This window comes from Andrena cerasifolii, chromosome 7 (assembly GCF_050908995.1).
Source record: "Andrena cerasifolii isolate SP2316 chromosome 7, iyAndCera1_principal, whole genome shotgun sequence".
In the NCBI taxonomy this organism is placed as follows: domain Eukaryota; kingdom Metazoa; phylum Arthropoda; class Insecta; order Hymenoptera; family Andrenidae; genus Andrena; species Andrena cerasifolii.
This window is the reverse complement of record NC_135124.1, coordinates 9,142,729-9,161,101: the sequence shown is the minus strand read 5'-3', so window position 1 is coordinate 9,161,101 and position 18,373 is coordinate 9,142,729. Positions and strand designations below refer to the sequence as shown.

At 50.6% G+C, this 18,373-nt stretch overlaps 1 protein-coding gene across 14 annotated transcripts in view; it reads right to left on the bottom strand.

The window, feature by feature from the left end:
- Nucleotides 1-2,104: 2,104 nt before the first annotated feature.
- The window catches only part of LOC143371722 (protein turtle), an 87,255-nt gene continuing 70,986 nt past the window's right edge, over nucleotides 2,105-18,373 (bottom strand). For 8 of the 14 annotated variants that reach the window (XM_076817212.1, XM_076817201.1, XM_076817208.1 and 5 more), the window contains 5 exons: nucleotides 17,756-17,836; nucleotides 15,927-16,112; nucleotides 15,521-15,748; nucleotides 15,173-15,266; nucleotides 2,105-8,536 (listed from right to left, as the gene is read on the bottom strand). In XM_076817212.1, the coding sequence (XP_076673327.1) occupies nucleotides 7,342-8,536; nucleotides 15,173-15,266; nucleotides 15,521-15,748; nucleotides 15,927-16,112; nucleotides 17,756-17,836 (1,784 nt within the window). In that variant the 3' untranslated portion in view covers nucleotides 2,105-7,341. Of the gene's footprint in view, nucleotides 8,537-11,191; nucleotides 11,257-11,784; nucleotides 12,039-15,172; nucleotides 15,267-15,520; nucleotides 15,749-15,926; nucleotides 16,113-17,755; nucleotides 17,837-18,373 lie in introns of those variants that run through there. The other 6 variants (XM_076817209.1, XM_076817211.1, XM_076817215.1 and 3 more) reach the window with 5 other exon arrangements.

Below are 18,373 nucleotides of genomic sequence, written 5' to 3'. Positions count from 1 at the left end.
GACCAATGAATCCTCGGGAATCAGAAACGCCACTCCGTCGCGTCTGGCTCGTCTGCCGTCTGTCACGTCCAAGGTAAAGTGCCTCCGTCGATCACTCCCCGTCCCTCCGTTCCACGATACCGTGCGAGCTCGTCTCCAAACTCTAAAACTCCGGCGCGCAGAACTCAATTCCTAAGCAATCTCTGTAGATTAAGATCGCTGGGATCTCGCGTAGGAACGACCAACAGCCCCGTTAATTTTCATAGTCCGCTTGGTAATAGCCAGGCAAACGGCATCAACCCCCCCGTGCACAGGCGGCATTCCGTTATCGTGACAGAGACGCGCTCCAGTTTTTCGCTTCGTATCGAGGGAAATCATGGAAATTGCGGTAATTGCCAGTAATCAGTGCCGTAGACTTGTTGCGCAAAAGTCGTCCCTTCTTCTCGGGTTTAATGGCGGGTGTCGGCGAGCGCTGCCTCCGTGAATTGCGAGCAGACCGAGATTCCGCGTTTCTCATCTCGGCCGACGAAAATATGCGCCGCTCGCCGAGCGATTGGACGGCGGCCTCGTTACGCCCAACTGGCAATGATCTTATTGCCTTGGCCAGCAATTCCGATTCCACGGATTTCTGGAAAACCCTCGCGCGACGTCTCTTAATCGCGTCTCCCGACGGCAAAGCGGCGAACTCTTCGCCGCGTATTTCTTACCTCCCGATCCGGCCCTCGCGAGAGTTCCGTCGATCGACGCCAGTGAGCGGAGAACGTGCTCGGTGCAATGAAAATACCACGAGAGGCAGATTTCTAAAATAACGTTTGTATTTATTAAATTTGAATGTTATAATCTATGGTATAGGTATATATTATATGCGATGCTAACGTAAAATATTATATTGATACACGATAATATTATATATTATACACTATATCGGTGTAGGCATAGTTTTCCGTTTAAAAAGCCGAGCGACGCGTTGGATTTACTGAGAACGTAAATCGAACTTTACTCGATACAGCTCGACACCAGACGAGTGCGATGTGCGAATATCGCGTGCCCTTCGTGCGTGTATATTAGGGTGGCTCTTATTTTCGACTTTTGAATTTTCTTCGGGGCACCCTCCAGAATAGTTTGAGCTTGATCGGATAACGGGAAAAGGTGCCCCAGGGCACTTGAACATTTAAATCATTATTTAACAGCTCGCGAAGTCAATTTTATATAATTTCCTCCAAGTTATTGATTAAATACAAAAATATGTCAGACAAAAATTGTAGATCCGGACAAGGATCATCTTTTATGTTTTATTACTTTTTCTCGTGCGACAAACGATTTTCGAGAAAAGTCCGAAAAACTATAAAAAAACTTTGTTTCCTCAAGATTTGAAAGTTTAAATGCTACTAGGACACTTTTTATTTATGAAGGCGAACAAGAAAATGGAATTTTTATTTGCGAGGACTATTTTTTAAACATCTAGGGGGGCATGTACCGAAATATGCGAAAAAGATAAAAGAAAAATTTTTTCTTATTTTTAGTGTTTGATATGTCATGAATGTTTCCTGAAAATGTGGGACCGATATTATAGACTCTATATCTTCGATATTTTTGCGAATTCCGGTCCCACATTTTCAGGAAACATTCATGACATATCAAACACTGAAAATAGGAAATTTTTTTTTATCTTTTTCGCATATTTCAGTATATGCCCCCTTAAATATTTAAAAATAGTCCTCGAAAATAAAAATTCGAGGGGAAAAAAGTATTTTTTTTTTAGTTTTTCGGACTTTTGTTTGACATATTTTTTTATTTAATAAATAACTTGGAGGATATTATATAAAATCGACTTCGCGAGCTGTTAAATAATGATTTAAAAGTTCAAGGGCCCAGGGGCACCTTTCCCCTTTATCCCATCACGCTCAATTTTCACACAGATGTTTTTTTAATTATTGGAACTATTCTGGAGGGTGCCCCGAAGAAAATGTTGAAAAAAACTTTTACCAAGAATAAATAAGAGCCACCCTAAATATTGTATATATACTATGCATCTGCATATCTGCAATGGTGTCTCGGTGTTCGCGCGTCGCATACTTCTAGAGGGGATTGGAGTGAAAACGTAGACATGTACCCCACACACAAGTACTCTCTCCTTTTTTTTTCCTTTCAAATGTCGCTTTATTTTTCATTTTATTTGATAATAAATTGTTCTACAATTTGTCCTAGGTTAGTACGTCTTGGAGTTTCTCGTGGGGAGAGGTTCGCGAGAAAGCATTAGGTCAATCAATAAAACGGTGAAGAATGGAGGTGAATAGCGAGCACTCGCGAATGTGACGAACGAAAACGCGGTCCCTCTTTCGTGTCTTCTGCTTTTGCTCTCTGTTTCGTATCGCGCTTACAGGACGAAAAGGGGCCACAGGCGAAAGTAGGTGGGACAGACGGTCAGGACAGAGGAGCGTGGCTGTGCGTGCAATCAAAGCGATTTCACGGCCGAACGGCGGGGTAATGATAATTTCGATGTTGCTGCGTGGTAATCGAGGATTCTATCGATAGACTACGAAATCTTCGCGATTCCCGGTCCCTGCTGCGATTGTAAATTTTAGCTGCCGAAAGAAAGGAAGGCCGATGCCCGGTGGAGATAGTTGCGCTCGACGGAGATGAGAAGATCGCAGCGCCGATGGAAAGCAAGTACGCGAGAGCCATAGCAGTTCGATGCGAAAACGTAGGATCGATCGGACGATCGAGGGTCTATCCGCGTTTCCCTGCGCAGTCTGACCTCTTGGCGCGCGTTGACTCGTACTACTGGCTCGCAACGCTTCGCGATCGACGGGGCTCCGTCACTAATTGCCGGCACGATCACGATCGCGGCGACGGCTGGTCGTACGCCTCGAAGCAGCGACGATTTGGTCGTGGTAACCGACGGAGGCGACGGGGGACGGGACGGGGCGAACGTGAACGGAAAGGAAACGTAATCGTTGGAACGTAACGGCGGGCCGATCGATCCACTCTCGCGCGATCCCCATAGACCGTCGGAATCTAACGGTGCGCGTGTACCTTTCTGCCACGCAGCTCTTAATTCGCGAACGTTCTGCTCCGAGGGATGAGAGAATTTTCACTCGCGACTCTGAAAAATATGCTATGCCAGATGGCTTTCAGGTACGTAAAGAGCGAATACCTAAATTAATTTCATCCGTATCCGGCGGTACGTTCGCACTCGCTCGAATTCTAAATAAATAACGCGACGTGGGTGTGATCGCGAACGCAAAGAAAGCCGTGACGATGATTCGAGGTAGACAGAGAAGAAGGTGGAAGTGTAGAATAAGAGATGGTGAGATGGAAATGGAACTCGAGATGGAAATCGAAATCGGCGAAGTAGATTGGGGAGAAGAAGATGGCCGTTCATTTTTCTTTTCTTTTGCTTGGAACGAAAGGAATAGACGTAAAACGAAGTTTGTCGATAATGATTGTTGATGACGAACGTTACACGAACGAATTCACGATTCAACCATATTATTCACTTAACACGCGATCGCGCGAGACCATTGTCCATTAAACTCGTTCTATATCGTAACCTCCTTCGCTTCTCGATCTCTGTATACACATATACATTATTCCTCGCTAAATCTCATTTTGCCACTTGGTTGGTGTGCCGCGCGATAACACTCGATTCTCATCCGCGGCACTCGCGATCGTCGAAGATACCCTCTCTCTTTCGTCGCTCTTCGATCCACCGATCGTCCATTCTCGGCGCGTCCTCTTGAGATCGTTGTATCTAACTATGATATATCTACACGTTACTTATATGCCTATATCGATTGGTTGGTTTCTCCCTTTCTCTCTCTCTCTCTCTCTCGCACGCTCGCTCGCTCGTTTTCGTCTCGTTCGACAGGCGTCTAGAACTCTGGACGAACGAGAGGTCGCGGGTCCGAGGGAAATCGGGGAAAACGTCGGTCCACGGAGGCGATCGATCGACGTTCCCGATCCCCTCTGTGTGTTCTTGGCTCGATATCCATCTCGGCTGCATCTACGTGGTAGCGTGACCTCGCCGAGTTTCGCAGCTATCGAAGAGGCAGCGAGTAATTCGACTCGATCGCGGCCGTTGGACGTACAAAAAGATTATTGATCGATCTCTTGTTCCTTATTCTCGCGGCGATTGCGGACGCGCCTCGACGGCGTCCTGAAACGTTACCACGTAGATCGCGTGTAGATCTCGCAACCTGGGGCAGATCTCTGTGGCCGATCGACGCGCGCGTCTCTAACTCGATTATTATGATACAACCGCGGCGATTCGATCAGAAGCTTGTGGGTGGCACGATCACACGCTGGCCCCTCGGCTGTTCGTGGCTTTCTCTCTCTCTCTCTGGCTGTCAGAATCTCGGGTAATAGTAATTAATTTAACGAATTAATCGTCACCGCGTTCGTCGTTCTCGTTGATTAATACGCTACACGCTACGGTTGTTTACGATTTACAATATCAATTAATTATCAAATTTTTAATTCAATCATTAGAATTACTTTAGAATATTGGTACTCTTACGCGTCACCTCTGTTTATAGTATCTTTCTTTCTTTTCATTTATCTCGCGCTCACTTTCTCTCTCTCTCTCTCTCTCTCGCTCGCTCTCTCTCGCTCTCGTCATCCTCACAACTAGTCACGCGTTCTCATCGGAACGCTCTCGTCTCTAAGTATAATTTTCCGCGTCTCTTCTTCTCTCAGTCTCTCGGTCTCCTCTCATACTCGTACGCGCGGCCACGCGCGTACACACATCCGCGCGCGCACGCATATATCACACTCGCACGCAGCCTCTCGCGCACGCATCCAGAGGATTACATTTTTAACGAAAATTATACAGAGCGTCCTGCCCCGACGGCGTGTCCGCGTGTCGTTCTGCACGTAGTCGGTTGGTTGAACGGTTCGTCGAAGTATAGTTGAATCGTGAGTAGGGCCCTTGCTAATATTTATATAATATAAGTATGTATAATATGTACGTATAAATAAGTGTTTGTACTATAAAAAAAAAGTAAAATGTTGAGACGTCGAGGGAGGGTGGTTGGGGGGCGGGGTCGGGGAGAATCATCGCGCTGCGGCGCGGCCCGAGAGTGTTCGATTCTCTCTGTCTGTCTCTCTGTCTCTGTGCCTCTGGTGAACGTAAAAGTCGGGAGGGAACCGAACCAGGCCAACGATAAGAAGTAGAAGAAGTAGAGGAGGCGGAGGAGGAAGGAGCATAAAAGTTGCGATAACTCCGTGGAACGCTCGAAAGGGAAAAGGATCGTTTAGGTCGCCGAGTTCCAGTCGATCGAGATTAGCCCGTATTTCATCATCGAACACTCTCCGGGCCGTCCACGAGCTTCGACCTCGACACGAGATGATTTAATACAATGCGTTTGGTGAGAATTAGGTGAGTCTCTCGAAGAACGCTTTTCGTGTATGCGCGTGTATCACGTGTTTCTCTATCATTCGTATAATATCTCTTGCTCTCTCTCTCTTTCTCTCCTTGCGTGTACGTGTCGCTTTGTGTCGCTTCCTGTCGCTTCGTATCGATTTACACGTGTCCCCCGTGTGTAACCTGTACGTATACTCGTGTTGCGTGTACGTGTGCGCGTGTGTGTGTGTACGTGTGATTCTTATTACTTTTTTTTTTATATTCTTCTTTGTTTTGCTAATGCACGTGGTCTGGGCCGGGTAGGGCTGTGCTGCCACGCGAGTGCACGGTTCGCGGTTTTCCTTCGACCGGAGGGGGGAGGGCCTCTTCTTCCCGCGGCGCGGCGGGACGAGGAGACGGAGCGGCGGAGTCTCTTTGGTTGGCAGTTCGTCGAGGAAAATGCGTTCGCTCGCCGAGCAAAAGAGGCCCCGGTTATGTGTACGAGACACGTAGAAAAGGCGGCGACGCGGGCGGCGGCTGTGTCGCGTGTGACTCGGTTTGATCACGGGTAGGCGTGCACGCGCGTGTACGCGAGCCGCCGTGGCCGGCCGGCCGAGCGCGCGCGCGCGCGTAGATTCGAAGAACGTTACTTATGTATTCTCGTTTTTACGTTGCTTAAGAAAAATTATTGTGCCGATAATATGTTGGGTCGCTAGCGAAACCCTAAACAGGCAGTGCAGTACGAGTGAGTCCTTAAGCAATCTCGAGGCAAGCTTCGGCCTAATATCACGTTTCACGAGTCCATTTGCTCATCGATATAATTACTTGGTAGTTTCTCGTGTATATTCTCTCGGTGTACGTATGTGTGTATATTGTATAGATGTGCCCCTCCGTGTGCGTGTATACATGGTAATTCTTCGGTTATCTTTACGTGTACGTGTGTATGTGTGTGTGTGTGTGTGAGTTTCATCGCTTCGCTTCATTATTTTCTTGTTTGTTTATTTGTTAATTATCACTTACAGTGTACGATTAAGATTAATCTTACGTGTCGTTCTTTAAAAGGTATGTATACGGAGCACGGTACAGTTTCTTTGGAGTATCATGCCGGCGTGCCTTACCATTTCTGCCTGAAATCTCTTCGCACTTTCCCTTTCTCTCTTCTCCGTCTTTCCAAGAATTGTCAGTCGGGAATATTCTGTTGCCGCCTCTCGAGGCGAATTTCCGTCGAGATCCTCGAGCGAGCATCCTCCACTTGCTTGCGTCTCTTCGTGTCCTCATTCGTCGGACCCCTGACGGCCGCTACCCCTTGTCATTGTTCTACTTTATAATATTAGTATCGCTAAAAATCGCGGTCCTCCGAATCGGACGTAGGCGTCGTTGGTACGCGCGGGATATGACCAAATAACGATCGTCAGGCTCGAATCGTCCTCCGCGCCGAGTCGCTGGATCCTCCGTCGCGTGGATCGTTCGGCTGGCCTCGTCGCTCCTCCTCGGATCGGCAACGATCGGACCCCGACGACGTCCGCTTAACGGCTTAACGTACAGTTCTACCACGTTGGTTGTCGCGCTGGCGAGAATTTGTGTATCCTGAGCTGACGGGCGTGTGTATAACAGCCTTCTTTAGTTTTGTAGATGGTTGCCCAGCTGGAGTAGAATTGACTTGAGGTTGCCTACACTGGTATATCGCGTACGGTGATTCTCGTTGTGCTTTGACAGTTGGTCTCCGATGACAATCACGGCGACGTCCGCGTGGGATCGCGTCTCGCGTAGGTAATTAGTGTAATTAGGTATCGTCACAGCCGGGGAGCCGGGATCTGCTGGGTTGTCTCGGGATCGCTCGTCCCTCCCTTTCCATCCAACACCTTTCCAGACGTCCTTCGCGTTCCTTCCGCGTTCCTCGGGAGCAATGTTTCCCAGGTAGCGATTGGTCCGTTCGAGTAGCGAACCAGAACAGGTACCGGATGATCGAGCTATGGAAATCCATCGATGTGGTAGCCTAATACTAGTGAACAGTGTCGTCAACACGCGCTCTCCAAGTGCGCGCTCTGCCTCCTCCTCGCCTGTCGCTGCCGGAACTGATGGAACTCGGCCTTCATCGCCTGCACCCTGGCCTCGATGTTGTCCCTGCTGTATCTCGGCGTCTGGTGATGAACCGTGTGCACCTGGTGCATGTGCGGCACGTGGATGGTGTGTATTTGGTGCACGGGTGGCCTCTCCTCCCTGGTCGGCGTGGAGGCGGACGTGGGGGTTGGCGTGCACGAGACAGGGTCGAACTCGTAGTGGCCGTCGACGCTGCCCGCGTCCACGGCGTTCTGGATATGAGTATGCCCGACTTTGGCAGGATCCTGAAGCTCCAGCCACCGTCCAACCAGGGGCGGTGGCGGGGGCCTGTAAGGCGGAGGCCTCCATTCGGCCACGGTGCTGCCGCTCCTCGAGCTCTGGTTCTGTTGCGAGGTGTTCTTGCTGCCGAAGCCGGAGCTGCTGGACCTGCTCTCGGGCGAGGTCTCCAGGTCCGGGGACGCTGCCAGTTCCGGAGCTGACCTCGCGTGTCTCGCGTGCCTAGGGGGCAGCCTGGCCCTGGGCCTGCCCGCTGTTTGAGGCGGCGAGGACGTGGCCAACGGCTGAACAGGCACGAACCTCCTGGACTCGGCGTGGATGGCTTTTAGCGAGGGCAGCTCCTGGCTGTATCGCTGGTGCATGCACCTCAGCTGGAGATAGTCGGGCGGCGTCGGGAAGGAACGTTCTCCGGAGGATGGTTGCCTGACCGAGCTGAGATCGCTGAAGTACAGAGGCGTCCAGGGCACCTGGCCACCGCTCGGTGAACTGGCGAGGAACCTGGGCGACGATATCGTGCAGATGGCCGGCGCGATCCTCCCTAACGAGTTCACCGTCCCGTGCTGGTGTACGGACGCCAGTCCCCCGTTGATGGAGACGCCGCTGCCGTCGGACCTGAGGCTTAGCTGGCTGGTGCCGACCAGCGGCCGCCTCCACGAGGACTTGAGCCGTTGCTTCGGGAGGAAGCCGCCGTCGTCGCTGCTCGACGCGTCCAGGATGCTGTTGTTCGCCGAGCTGAGCACCGAGTCCGCGACGACGAAACGGCCGTCAGCCGCGCGGGAGATCTTACCCAGCGGTCGATCGCGGCACGAGTCGGGCGTGTCAGGGCTCAGGATCTCCCGCAGGAGATTTAGACCTGGTACTCGGCTTTTTCTAGGTCTACGGGTGGGACAGAACGAGCGTTAGAGAGATCGTTGCTGTGGCGATTGGCGGCGGCGAACGCGTTCAACGCCGTCGGAGGAACTTGTTAGCGCGCGCTTCGCCTCCGCAGAACCGAATCAAACTTGTGCCTTCTTATTGGAGCGTTCAGCCTCGCGACACGATCGAGGTGCTTGGTACGAGATTGCAGCGGTTAGCACCCTGGGGCCACGATTCCATTCGGTTCTGAGGACGAGACGGCACGTATCGCGGATAGAACTCCTCCTTTCTATAGAATCTCACCCTCCGACGAAGTTGAACGATCGCCGATGTACAGCAAGAGCGTGCAACAACCACGTAAGAACACGCAACGTTAACACGAACAAAAAGGAAACAAGGAGCTAGTTAAGAAACAAACAAAATAACGAAAGGCAGACGTACAAGTTGAACGTACAAGGTAATAGTTAAGAATTAATTAGGTGTACGTATGTAATAACGAATAACGGATGCAGGCAGGGAGGGCATGCTCATGCGCATTCCGGTGCACGAGTGGTCGGGCGTGAAGTGGGGTTGTGGGTGGGTGGGCGTTGCCAGTGACTGGATCTTTCTTTCTTTTTTTTTTCCTTTTTTTCTTATGCTCTTTTAAAATATCTTTTCTTATTTTTTCTTTTTTCTTTTTTCTTTTTTAAGATCTCTGCCCAATATATATGTATATATATATATTTTTTTAGTGATAGCAATCGTGGATTTAGGTGCTCCGAAACTCGTCACCTTTTCTCCTCCTTCGGGTCCGGCAGCAAGGAAAGATGGGGGAGAGAGAATGTTGTAACACAACGATTACATTCACAAAAAACAATATCGTGGCGATAATGATATAAGAAATATAACGCTAAATAACCGAACGTTACTTCTAGGCGGTGGTGTTTAGGGAGCAAATAGATAACGTCTTCCCGTCTCGGCGGGGGAGGGAGGGGTGTCGGTGGCTCGCGGCTCTCGATTTCACAAAGCCGCGGGATTCTCGCGCGTCTCGTCGGCCGCGCGGAAAGCATTTCCAACGGAAGATACGGAACAAAGGGCGAAACTTAAAGCGTATCCCGCGAATGAATGGCAGATGACAACACTCGGTACGGAAAAAAGAGAAATTAAAGAGGGACATAGTATAGGTAACAGACAACGACAGTAAGGAACAGATATTATTATTGACAAAAAGGGAAGAAAGGGGTTCAAGCATATTCAGACAAGAATGTTCGTCGGCCCCGACGAGGGACCGACATGAATATACAATGAAAAGTCGTGTCTGGATGCAGTTCAGGGGGTAGAGCCGCAGTGAGAGCGGCTTACCTATGCTCTCTTTGCTTATGTCCGTGTGTTCGTGTGTGAACGCGTCATTTTACGGCTCGTCTAAATTCGATAGACTGGAAACAGCAAAAGAATACAACAAGTATCGGTTAAAAAATTTCGATCGATGGTAAAGCACCCCGCTGATTACTATCGCAATACAGTTGGATTGCCTTTCTCTTTGTCATGCTTCAGTCAAAGTGTGTGACATGCTACGTGAGAAGAAAATAATCGGAAAGCGAACGTTTCGTTGACAGTCTCGTGACCGAGATCGTGAATGTGAGGTAGAAAAAGAAGGGTTAAAAGGTGAGAATAGACGGCCAGGACCGATACTGACAGATTCCGTAGATCGCGCGGCGAATCGCGGGGCGATCCGCCCCGCGACCGCGACGCGACCGAGGCGATGACGTGAACAGCGTCTGCCGGGATCGGCCCGTGGTACTCTTAGAAAAGGAAGCAAGCTACCGGTCGATATCTTCGATAACAATTATCTTTACGGTGCATCTACGAATATAGAAATCTTCCGCGAGATTCGTGGAATCTTCACTATTCGAGCAAAAGGGATGGAAGTGACCCCGATGGTTGGCTGGCATATAGAATCCGTAGCGTTCGAGTGGCATTCTGCCGTCTGGTTCGTTAGGGGATGCAACCATCGGCTCACTTGGACCTCGGGCATCGTCTATCGATTGAGCGAGTGGCACAACGGGAGACGACAAACCGCTATAGTCGGACGGTCGAATGAACGTGAGTGATGGTGATTTCGGTGAGCGAAGTGGATGGCAATAAACGAGTGAGCGATAGTATGTAGAATGTAAGTGAAGAACGGTGGAAAGAAATGAGAAGTGAAGAGTTTTATGTACGTGTCTGGCAGATGTAAAATAAAGGAAACGTGAGTTTGATGACTGTACGATGATTACTGTAGAGGCGAGATCGAGCATGAGCATTGATTGACTGCGACTGGGCGCGTTATGACAGAGACGGTTCATTTCGTAATGCAATGCCACGAACTAGCCTCGTTCGCCAGCCTCGGACAGTTGCGCAAAACAAGCAATGTGTCTCGATAAACGATCGACACTTCATGTATGATGTCTATATATGTATATAAATTTCTGTATACATATATATATACGTGTATGCGTTGGTATACGCACACACGTCGCGTACAAGCGTGTACTTTGAACTGTAACAAGGTTCGTTGCAACTACTGAACATCTACCGTCTTGCCTCGTCCCTTATCTATGTACTCCCTAAGTCCGCCGAACGAAGGTATTTAGAAGGTACTGACTGGATGTTACTAGTGTGACTCCTAGCTGTTATTGCCTGTATTGCTGATCTCATCTACAGTCATGACAATCATCCTAAGTAGTAGATAGTAGATGGTAGTGGTAGATTAGTAGTAGGTCCTAGCAGGTAATATTGCAGAGCTGTAGTCTCGCACAGTAGGTGGTAGTAGTAGTAGTTATGGTAGCAGTAGTAGTAGTAGTAGTAGTAGTTTAGTAGTAGTAGTAGTAGTAGTATTAGTAGTAGTAGTAGCGGTGGTAGTAACAGTAGGTAAGTTGTAGTAGTATTAGTAGTAGTAATACTGGCAAAGTCCTGGACAAGTCCTAGCGGCAAGTGAGCGTTTGCTCGCTCGATCGATCAACGACGAACCACGAGAGTATCGATCGGATCGTCTGACCGATCGACGGGCCGATCGTTTTGGCAATAGGTGTTTCCAGACACACACAAACACATACATGTATACCGTCGGCGAGATCTTAGTTTCGTGGTCTCGGCAGCAACCGTTGTCTCGGATACGTAGTAGTAGTTGTGATGGTAGTAGCGGTAATAGTAGTAGTAGTAGTAGCAGTAGTAGTAGTAGTAGTAGCAGTAGTAGCAGTAGTGGTAGTACTTGGTTTATTTTCAGTGTGGCTAGCGGAGGTTAGGCTTACTGTTCCGCCTCTCTATGATAAACACGCTCTCGTAATCTCGATTATCGAGGTGGAGCGCGTGATGGTCACGATCACGGTTCGAGGGGGCCTGCTCGTGGACCGGCTCCGAGGTGGCAGTGGCGGGGGTGGTTACTTGCGTAGGAAGTGGTGGTTGATGAAGAGGTTGTGGTGGTGGTGGTGGTAGTTGCGGATTCAACGGGCTGCAACGGGTCAGCGTCGAGACTGACTCGCCGCACGCGTTTAGATTTGTCGACCTACAGAAAACACAGAGAGAGAGGAGGACAAGAGACGCCCACGTTTTCATTTCTAGCTCTTCTTCCATATTCTTTCTCTTTTCTTTTCTTTTTTTTTTCTCTTTTTCTTTTTCTTTGCTTTCATTGTTCGCCTTAGCGCGCGTTTCCTTCGCGATACTTCTATCGTTTCTATCGCGATTGCGGCGCGCACGAGCTACGGTGGGAGAGAGATAGAGAGAGAGGGAGAAAGAACCCGAGCAATTTCAGGCTGGTCGGAGTGGTCTTTGTGTCGCAGCTACCGCTCGATTCGTTCCACTTGCTCTGCCATTCACTTCCACTTTTCCCCGTGAAAACGTCCGGACATTTACCAAAGACCGCTCCGAGCTCTTTCTCTCCGAAGCCTCTCGATCCCCGGCAGAACTCTCTAGCACGCGTTGGCTCTCTTCTGATCCTTGCTCTGATCGCGATCCGCGATCCTCGATCGTCGGTGGTCGAGGTTCGTCCAGGGCCGTATTCGTAGTCCGCGCTCTCGTTCTTTCGTGTCGTCGCACCCTCTGTCACCTTTAATCCGCCTGGATCCCCCGAACGAGATCGCCCTTTCATCTACGCGTATCAGAAGCGATACGAGAGAAACCGCGACTACGAATCCGGGCCTGCGAGTGAAAATCTTGGCAGTGGCTGAACCGTCCAGCCCGTTCTGGATATACGTGTAGGTATAAATGTGCATTATCGGTTCGTATCGTGAACACCCGCGGGGAGAAACGCGGATGATGGCACATGTGCATACTCGCCCGAGGGATACGCGTGTCCATGTAAACCGAAAGATAGGGGGGGGGGGGCTTATCGCGAGGGTGGCGACGGCTGTTGGTGCAGGGTCGCGGGGTGAACCGTGAAAAATGCAGTGGGAAATATTTGACGATCGCTGGAGCGTCGCTCGCGAATATTTCTCTGCGCGGTACACACTATATTGGATCGCAAGCCCGATTCGAATTACATAATTTCGATTGCTCGATACCATTTGTTCGCGGGCAAACCCACTCGGACCACTTACAAATATTGTACGCCGCATTTCCGCCGGTTTAATATTATCCGCGTAAATATCGGACGAGCATTAAATTACGTTAATGCAAACATTTATGGTGAACGGCAGCTGGTGCAGGCGCAGCGTTTATAATACTTTCATGATTAACCGAATATCGAGAGTTCCCCGATTTGGAGTTAAAGCCTCGAGGGGGACGGGGGCGGTGCGACGGGGATATGGATGCGCTTTTCCGGCGCGGACAACCTCGCGATAAGCCCCGCGTGGAAGCCGAGGGGGATGATTTGGACGTGTCAGCGATCCCGAGTAAAAGGTTCGATAAAATAACGCGGATAAACGAGGAGGGAGAGGGGGTTGGGGCGGGGGCTCGGGCGTCAATGAAAATGAGGGAGGGTGAATGAATTATCCGCGTGATAATCACCCCCGGCTGGCGGCCGATGGGTGAACGAACGGAAATAAAAAGCGGAAGGGAAAAGAAAGAAGAGAAAAAGAAGAGAAGGGAAAGAAACGGGCGTCGAACGACAAACGAAATGGCTCGTCGCGTGGAAACAAAGGCGACATACGATCCAGAATAGGCATCACTGCAGTCGTATTGTGGACTTTTGGATGCCACGATGGAAATCATAATAGTCGGCTGAGTACCCGCTACTACACGTGCAGTCCGCCTGGCGTGATTTCAAAGCTGAACACCTCGGTTATCGAGGCCGATTTTCATATGTATATGTATGGCGTACGTACGGTTTCGTCGGGAGAAATGCGATGACGCCGGCTCGGCGTGTCTCGAGAATATCTGTTTTTTTTTTCTCTCTCTCTCTCGTCGTCGTTCGTTGACTCTGTTCTCTCTGTTCCGTTTCGTTTCGTAGCGTTTCGTTTCGTTTCGTTGCGTTGCGTTTCGTTTCTGCTGGTCGTGTCGACGGAAGCTGCACGCTAACGGGACGGAAGACGGGCGCGAGATTCGAGAGCGAACCGCGCTTGGTCTGGTCCATCGCGTAACCGAGATTAAAGGTACGAGGAAACATTCCAACTGCCTGGAATCCCTTCAGGGAGAGGAGAGCAGGCTCCACCGATTTCGAAATGATATTTTGGCCTCGCGGACCAGGCCCAGCGCGAAGGTATCGCTCGTGCTCGAACAAGTGACTGTCAGTGGACCACGTTCTCCACGACCATCGACACGGATCGTCCTCCAACCTCGTCCAAAATACCTCTGCTGCTGCGGTTTAGTCTGCCGTTTTTAGCGATTACGCGACACGTATCTACGGGCTAGTGTTGTGTCATGGTTTGTATGGCGCAAGATCAAAAGAGGGTTCCTTTCGTCTTTCGTTTACTTTGTACGCGTTCCTTCGCTTCGTTCGTCCTTATTTTCGCTACACTTTTTGTCGTTCCGACTGAAGGCAAGTGACAGCTGTTTCGTTGAAGTGGATCGAGACGACGGGAGGAGAGAACAAGAAGACTCCCTCCCACGTCTCTCTCCTGGCTTACGAGTTACTTCAGAGACACGTTACCAGAAAATAGTACCCGTTCGTTCCGCTTCGGCTGCGAGTCCTGACGAACTTTTGCTAGCGCGGCACTCTCTCGGCGCTTGGGCACCGGTATTTCGATTTCCTCGCGCTGTTATCGAACGAACGTGATACCATTATCGCGCGAATATTATCTCTCGATAGTTTCCGCGATAATATAAATGTATATGCGTAATCGGGTATATAGCTGGAATATTTTGTCAGCTATTGATTACTCGTGAGAGGTTTCGTAAATGCTTGCGGTGCTTCGGTCGCCTAATGCTCGTAAGAGGGGGTGGAGTGGTCTTAATTGCTAGCTCTGGCTAAACCTAAGTGATGTATATCTCTTCGAGGTCGCATCTGCCCCGACTCCTGTTTCGTTCTTATCGTAATCCAGGCGCTCCTTTCCTCGGAAGAATGGGTAATAATGGAGAGAAATTCTCAGAACTATGCAAGCTCCTGGCAGCCACAGTCGCGGTTGCCGGGCGCAGATGCGACCTCATCGGTCTACGTCCTCGAATTGACATTAAATCTTGGAGGGGTCCCCGTGTGGGGATGAGAAAAGTTAGGTGAAACGGAACCTGTATGGAGAAACGGAAGGTTCTGTGATGGACACTCACTTTTTCAAAGGCACTGTTCCCTGGGGCCCCTGCCCTGCGCCGTTCCTGGCGTCGGTGACCCGGCAGGCCACCATACTATACGCTGAAAGCAGTTCTACAATGTTAGAAGATTATGTTAACTAAGCAGGCGCTCGAGTTGACAGGTGCTCGCCCAGCTCCTGCGTTACCAGATCGTCGTTGCCTCCTTCCACAACGTTCCTCTTATCTCGCGTTGCCCGTTCAACGTCCCTATAAACCGACACGCATTCGGTGGAAGGAGACGACACGACCAGAGAGCCCAGGCGCAGGCCGGAGCTTGAAGAAACAGCGACGAATGGACGCGTACGCCTCTCGGTGTCCCTGCCCTACCTTTCTCCTGTTTTCGTCTCTTCCGCTTATTGCATATCTTCACCGCGCATATGCTGAGGATGATCGCGACGATGAAGAATAGAATACCACCGACGACACCCGCGGTGATCGCCTTGTGCTTCACCCGGGCAGGCACCGGGAATTTCACCTGCTCGCTGGCGCCGTAGTTGGTCGCCGAGTTGGCGAACACTTGGAAATAATAGGTCCTACCACCGACCAGATTCTTCACTGTGCTCGCCGGGGCGCCATGAAACAGAGAATCGTGAAAACCAATCTGCTCGTTCTGCGATACTTGCTTGGCGGAGTTATCGTTGGGTTAGCTTGAAATTAATCGATCAATTTCAGTCGACACAGGGTGGAAACTCGGATGTTAGAAAAGTCTCGAGCGACGTCCAAGGATACGTACCCAAGTAGCTGGTTTCGTCGGGTCGGATTTGTCCCTTGTTGAGCGTTTTCCAGGGTCCGTCCGTCTTGTACTTGATGGTGTAGTACTGAATGAGGTGATTGCGATCCACGGGGGCTTGCCAGGTGATGAGGAACCCGTTACTGATCTCTGTCACCGTGAGATTCTTGGGAGGACCTGGCTTTGGTCCTGGCGATTTAAATCGGATTAGCAATGGTGGGGCGGGCCGGGACAGCCTAGATAGATGCACGAAGTGCAAACTTCTTTCTCGCCTAACGTTCTGTATTTTGCTCGATCCTGAACGCTACCCCAAGGCGATAACGTTTCCCCTCCAGCTGCCCTGCGCTGCGCGCTCCAATTCGCGAATTGGGATTACTGCTCGCTAGTTTAGCTAACGAATGAATGCCGGAAGTAAATTAGACGGCAACGTTATGCATGCGCGCGGTGACGAAAGAAGATGACCTCACGCGTCTCCGATTTCATCAAGAAGTTGCATCAATATCGTTCCACGGTCGTGCGGTGCCGTCATCGTCGTCCGCGCAACGTTCACCACTGGTTCAAGATCCACTTTGCCAACGTATCGTTTAATTCACCCCGGCCAGGCAGAGAGATAGCGAGAGAAAGAAGGGAGAGATATAGAGAGAGTGTGTGAGAGAGAGAGAGAGAGTTCGAAACGTAACAATCGGCAGACGAGAAGTCGTTGCCACCGTTACGATATTCGCGATTATTTGCGAACGTTAAACAATGCCCCGGCAGAATGCGATAAATTTTCAGGATGGAAAAATACACAGGCACGCGCGACGCGGTTCGTCGGAACGGCCGATATTTCCGCGATCGTTTCTGCGGTATTTACAATGTCCGTATTTGTTAACTTCATTTCCGCGCGCGTGCACGTTGCGCCGAATAAATTCGACGACCGCACGCGGGCGGCGAGTGGCGCGCATTAGGAAATGTGCAAACGAGGGAAATATAGACGCGAGTGCGGGGCACACATCCCCCGTGTCCCTTTCATTGTGCGGCTATAAAAATATAAATGGGTTCTCGATGGTGGCGTACGCTGCGCCCAGGAACAGCGCGGATAACTGAAACACGCCGGGTATACGCATTGTACTCGCGAAAAGCTTTTCACCGAATGTAACGGCAACGAGTCGCTGCAATTAATTCGCCCCGGTCGAATAGAACCCTTCCTCCCGCCTCCACCCTCCCGCCTGGTCCTCTGGCCGCCGTTTGCCCAGGTGAAGCGGAACCTTGCGCTGTTGTTCGGTCGTTGCCGTTTCGCCAGTCGCGTCGTCGTCGAAATGACGGACACCCGGCCGAAACGAAACTCGGTACCTGCACCCTTTGAACGCGCACCTCGGCCCGAAATACGAGCAATCGTTCGGCGCCCATCGAGGCACAATCGAAATATTTAATCGCGAAATGAAAGCGTCCGGGCCACCCCGTTTTCGTTATTCACTCGATACCAACGAACACAATTTATGCAATTTAATTTCGCCGGCCGAACGGCTCGCAAACAGGCTCAGCCTCGAATCTTCTTTACGACCTTCCCCGTTACCCCCGGTTTACGCTGCAGCTCTGCAAAGAGCGAGGGAAAGTACGAGGGAGAGACGATGTCAGGGGAAAAGTCAACGATATACGCGACGGAAATCAAGGGGGGGAATAAGTTCGCAGGGGAACCGGAGCGGCTGAATTAAATGCTCCATTAAACGTAATCGGGAGAGATATGAAAGAAGCAAGTGCAATAAAGAAGGAATTACGTAGGTACGGCTGGCGAGGAAGAATGCGCGACAACAGAAAGATGAGGAAGGACAAATAAAAAGAAAAGTCGATACCTTTTGGGCGCATGATTGGCGGGAACGCTGGGTTGCCGGTGGAATCGGTCGGTAATATGAGAGTATTATAATCTAAGATGTCTGAAACGAGAGAAAACAAAAACGGCAAACGTGAGAAATGAAGAGGAGCTTTGGGGCTGGGGGTTGGGCAGGGGTTGGGCGTGCCGTAATAACGGGTCGTCGAGGGCGAACGGGACCGGAGGAGATCCTCGCGAATCCGATCCACCGGAATTCTCGTTAAGCTGGCTGTAATCGCGTTACTCGAGGCAGGCTAACGAGTTTCGAGACCGCTGATGCGTGGACAGCGACGACGGATGGGGACGGAAAAAGGCAGAAATTGAAGGGCGGGGATGAAAGGTCGAGGGAGCACGTGTACCGACAACATACGCACGGAAATTCAGCCTCGAACGGACATTATTAGCGGGGATCTCTGGCCCCGACGCGCTATTAATATGGAAATGTTAGGAATACGGGGGGCACGGTTCCGCGACGGCCTCGCGGGACTACGCACCGCGCACAGACGCATCGAATAAAGATTCGCGCGATAGCGATTTACGAGGGCGGAGAGCCAAGGGAGATCGGCGGACCTTCCGCGGCCCCTCGCTTCCGCGAAAGGAT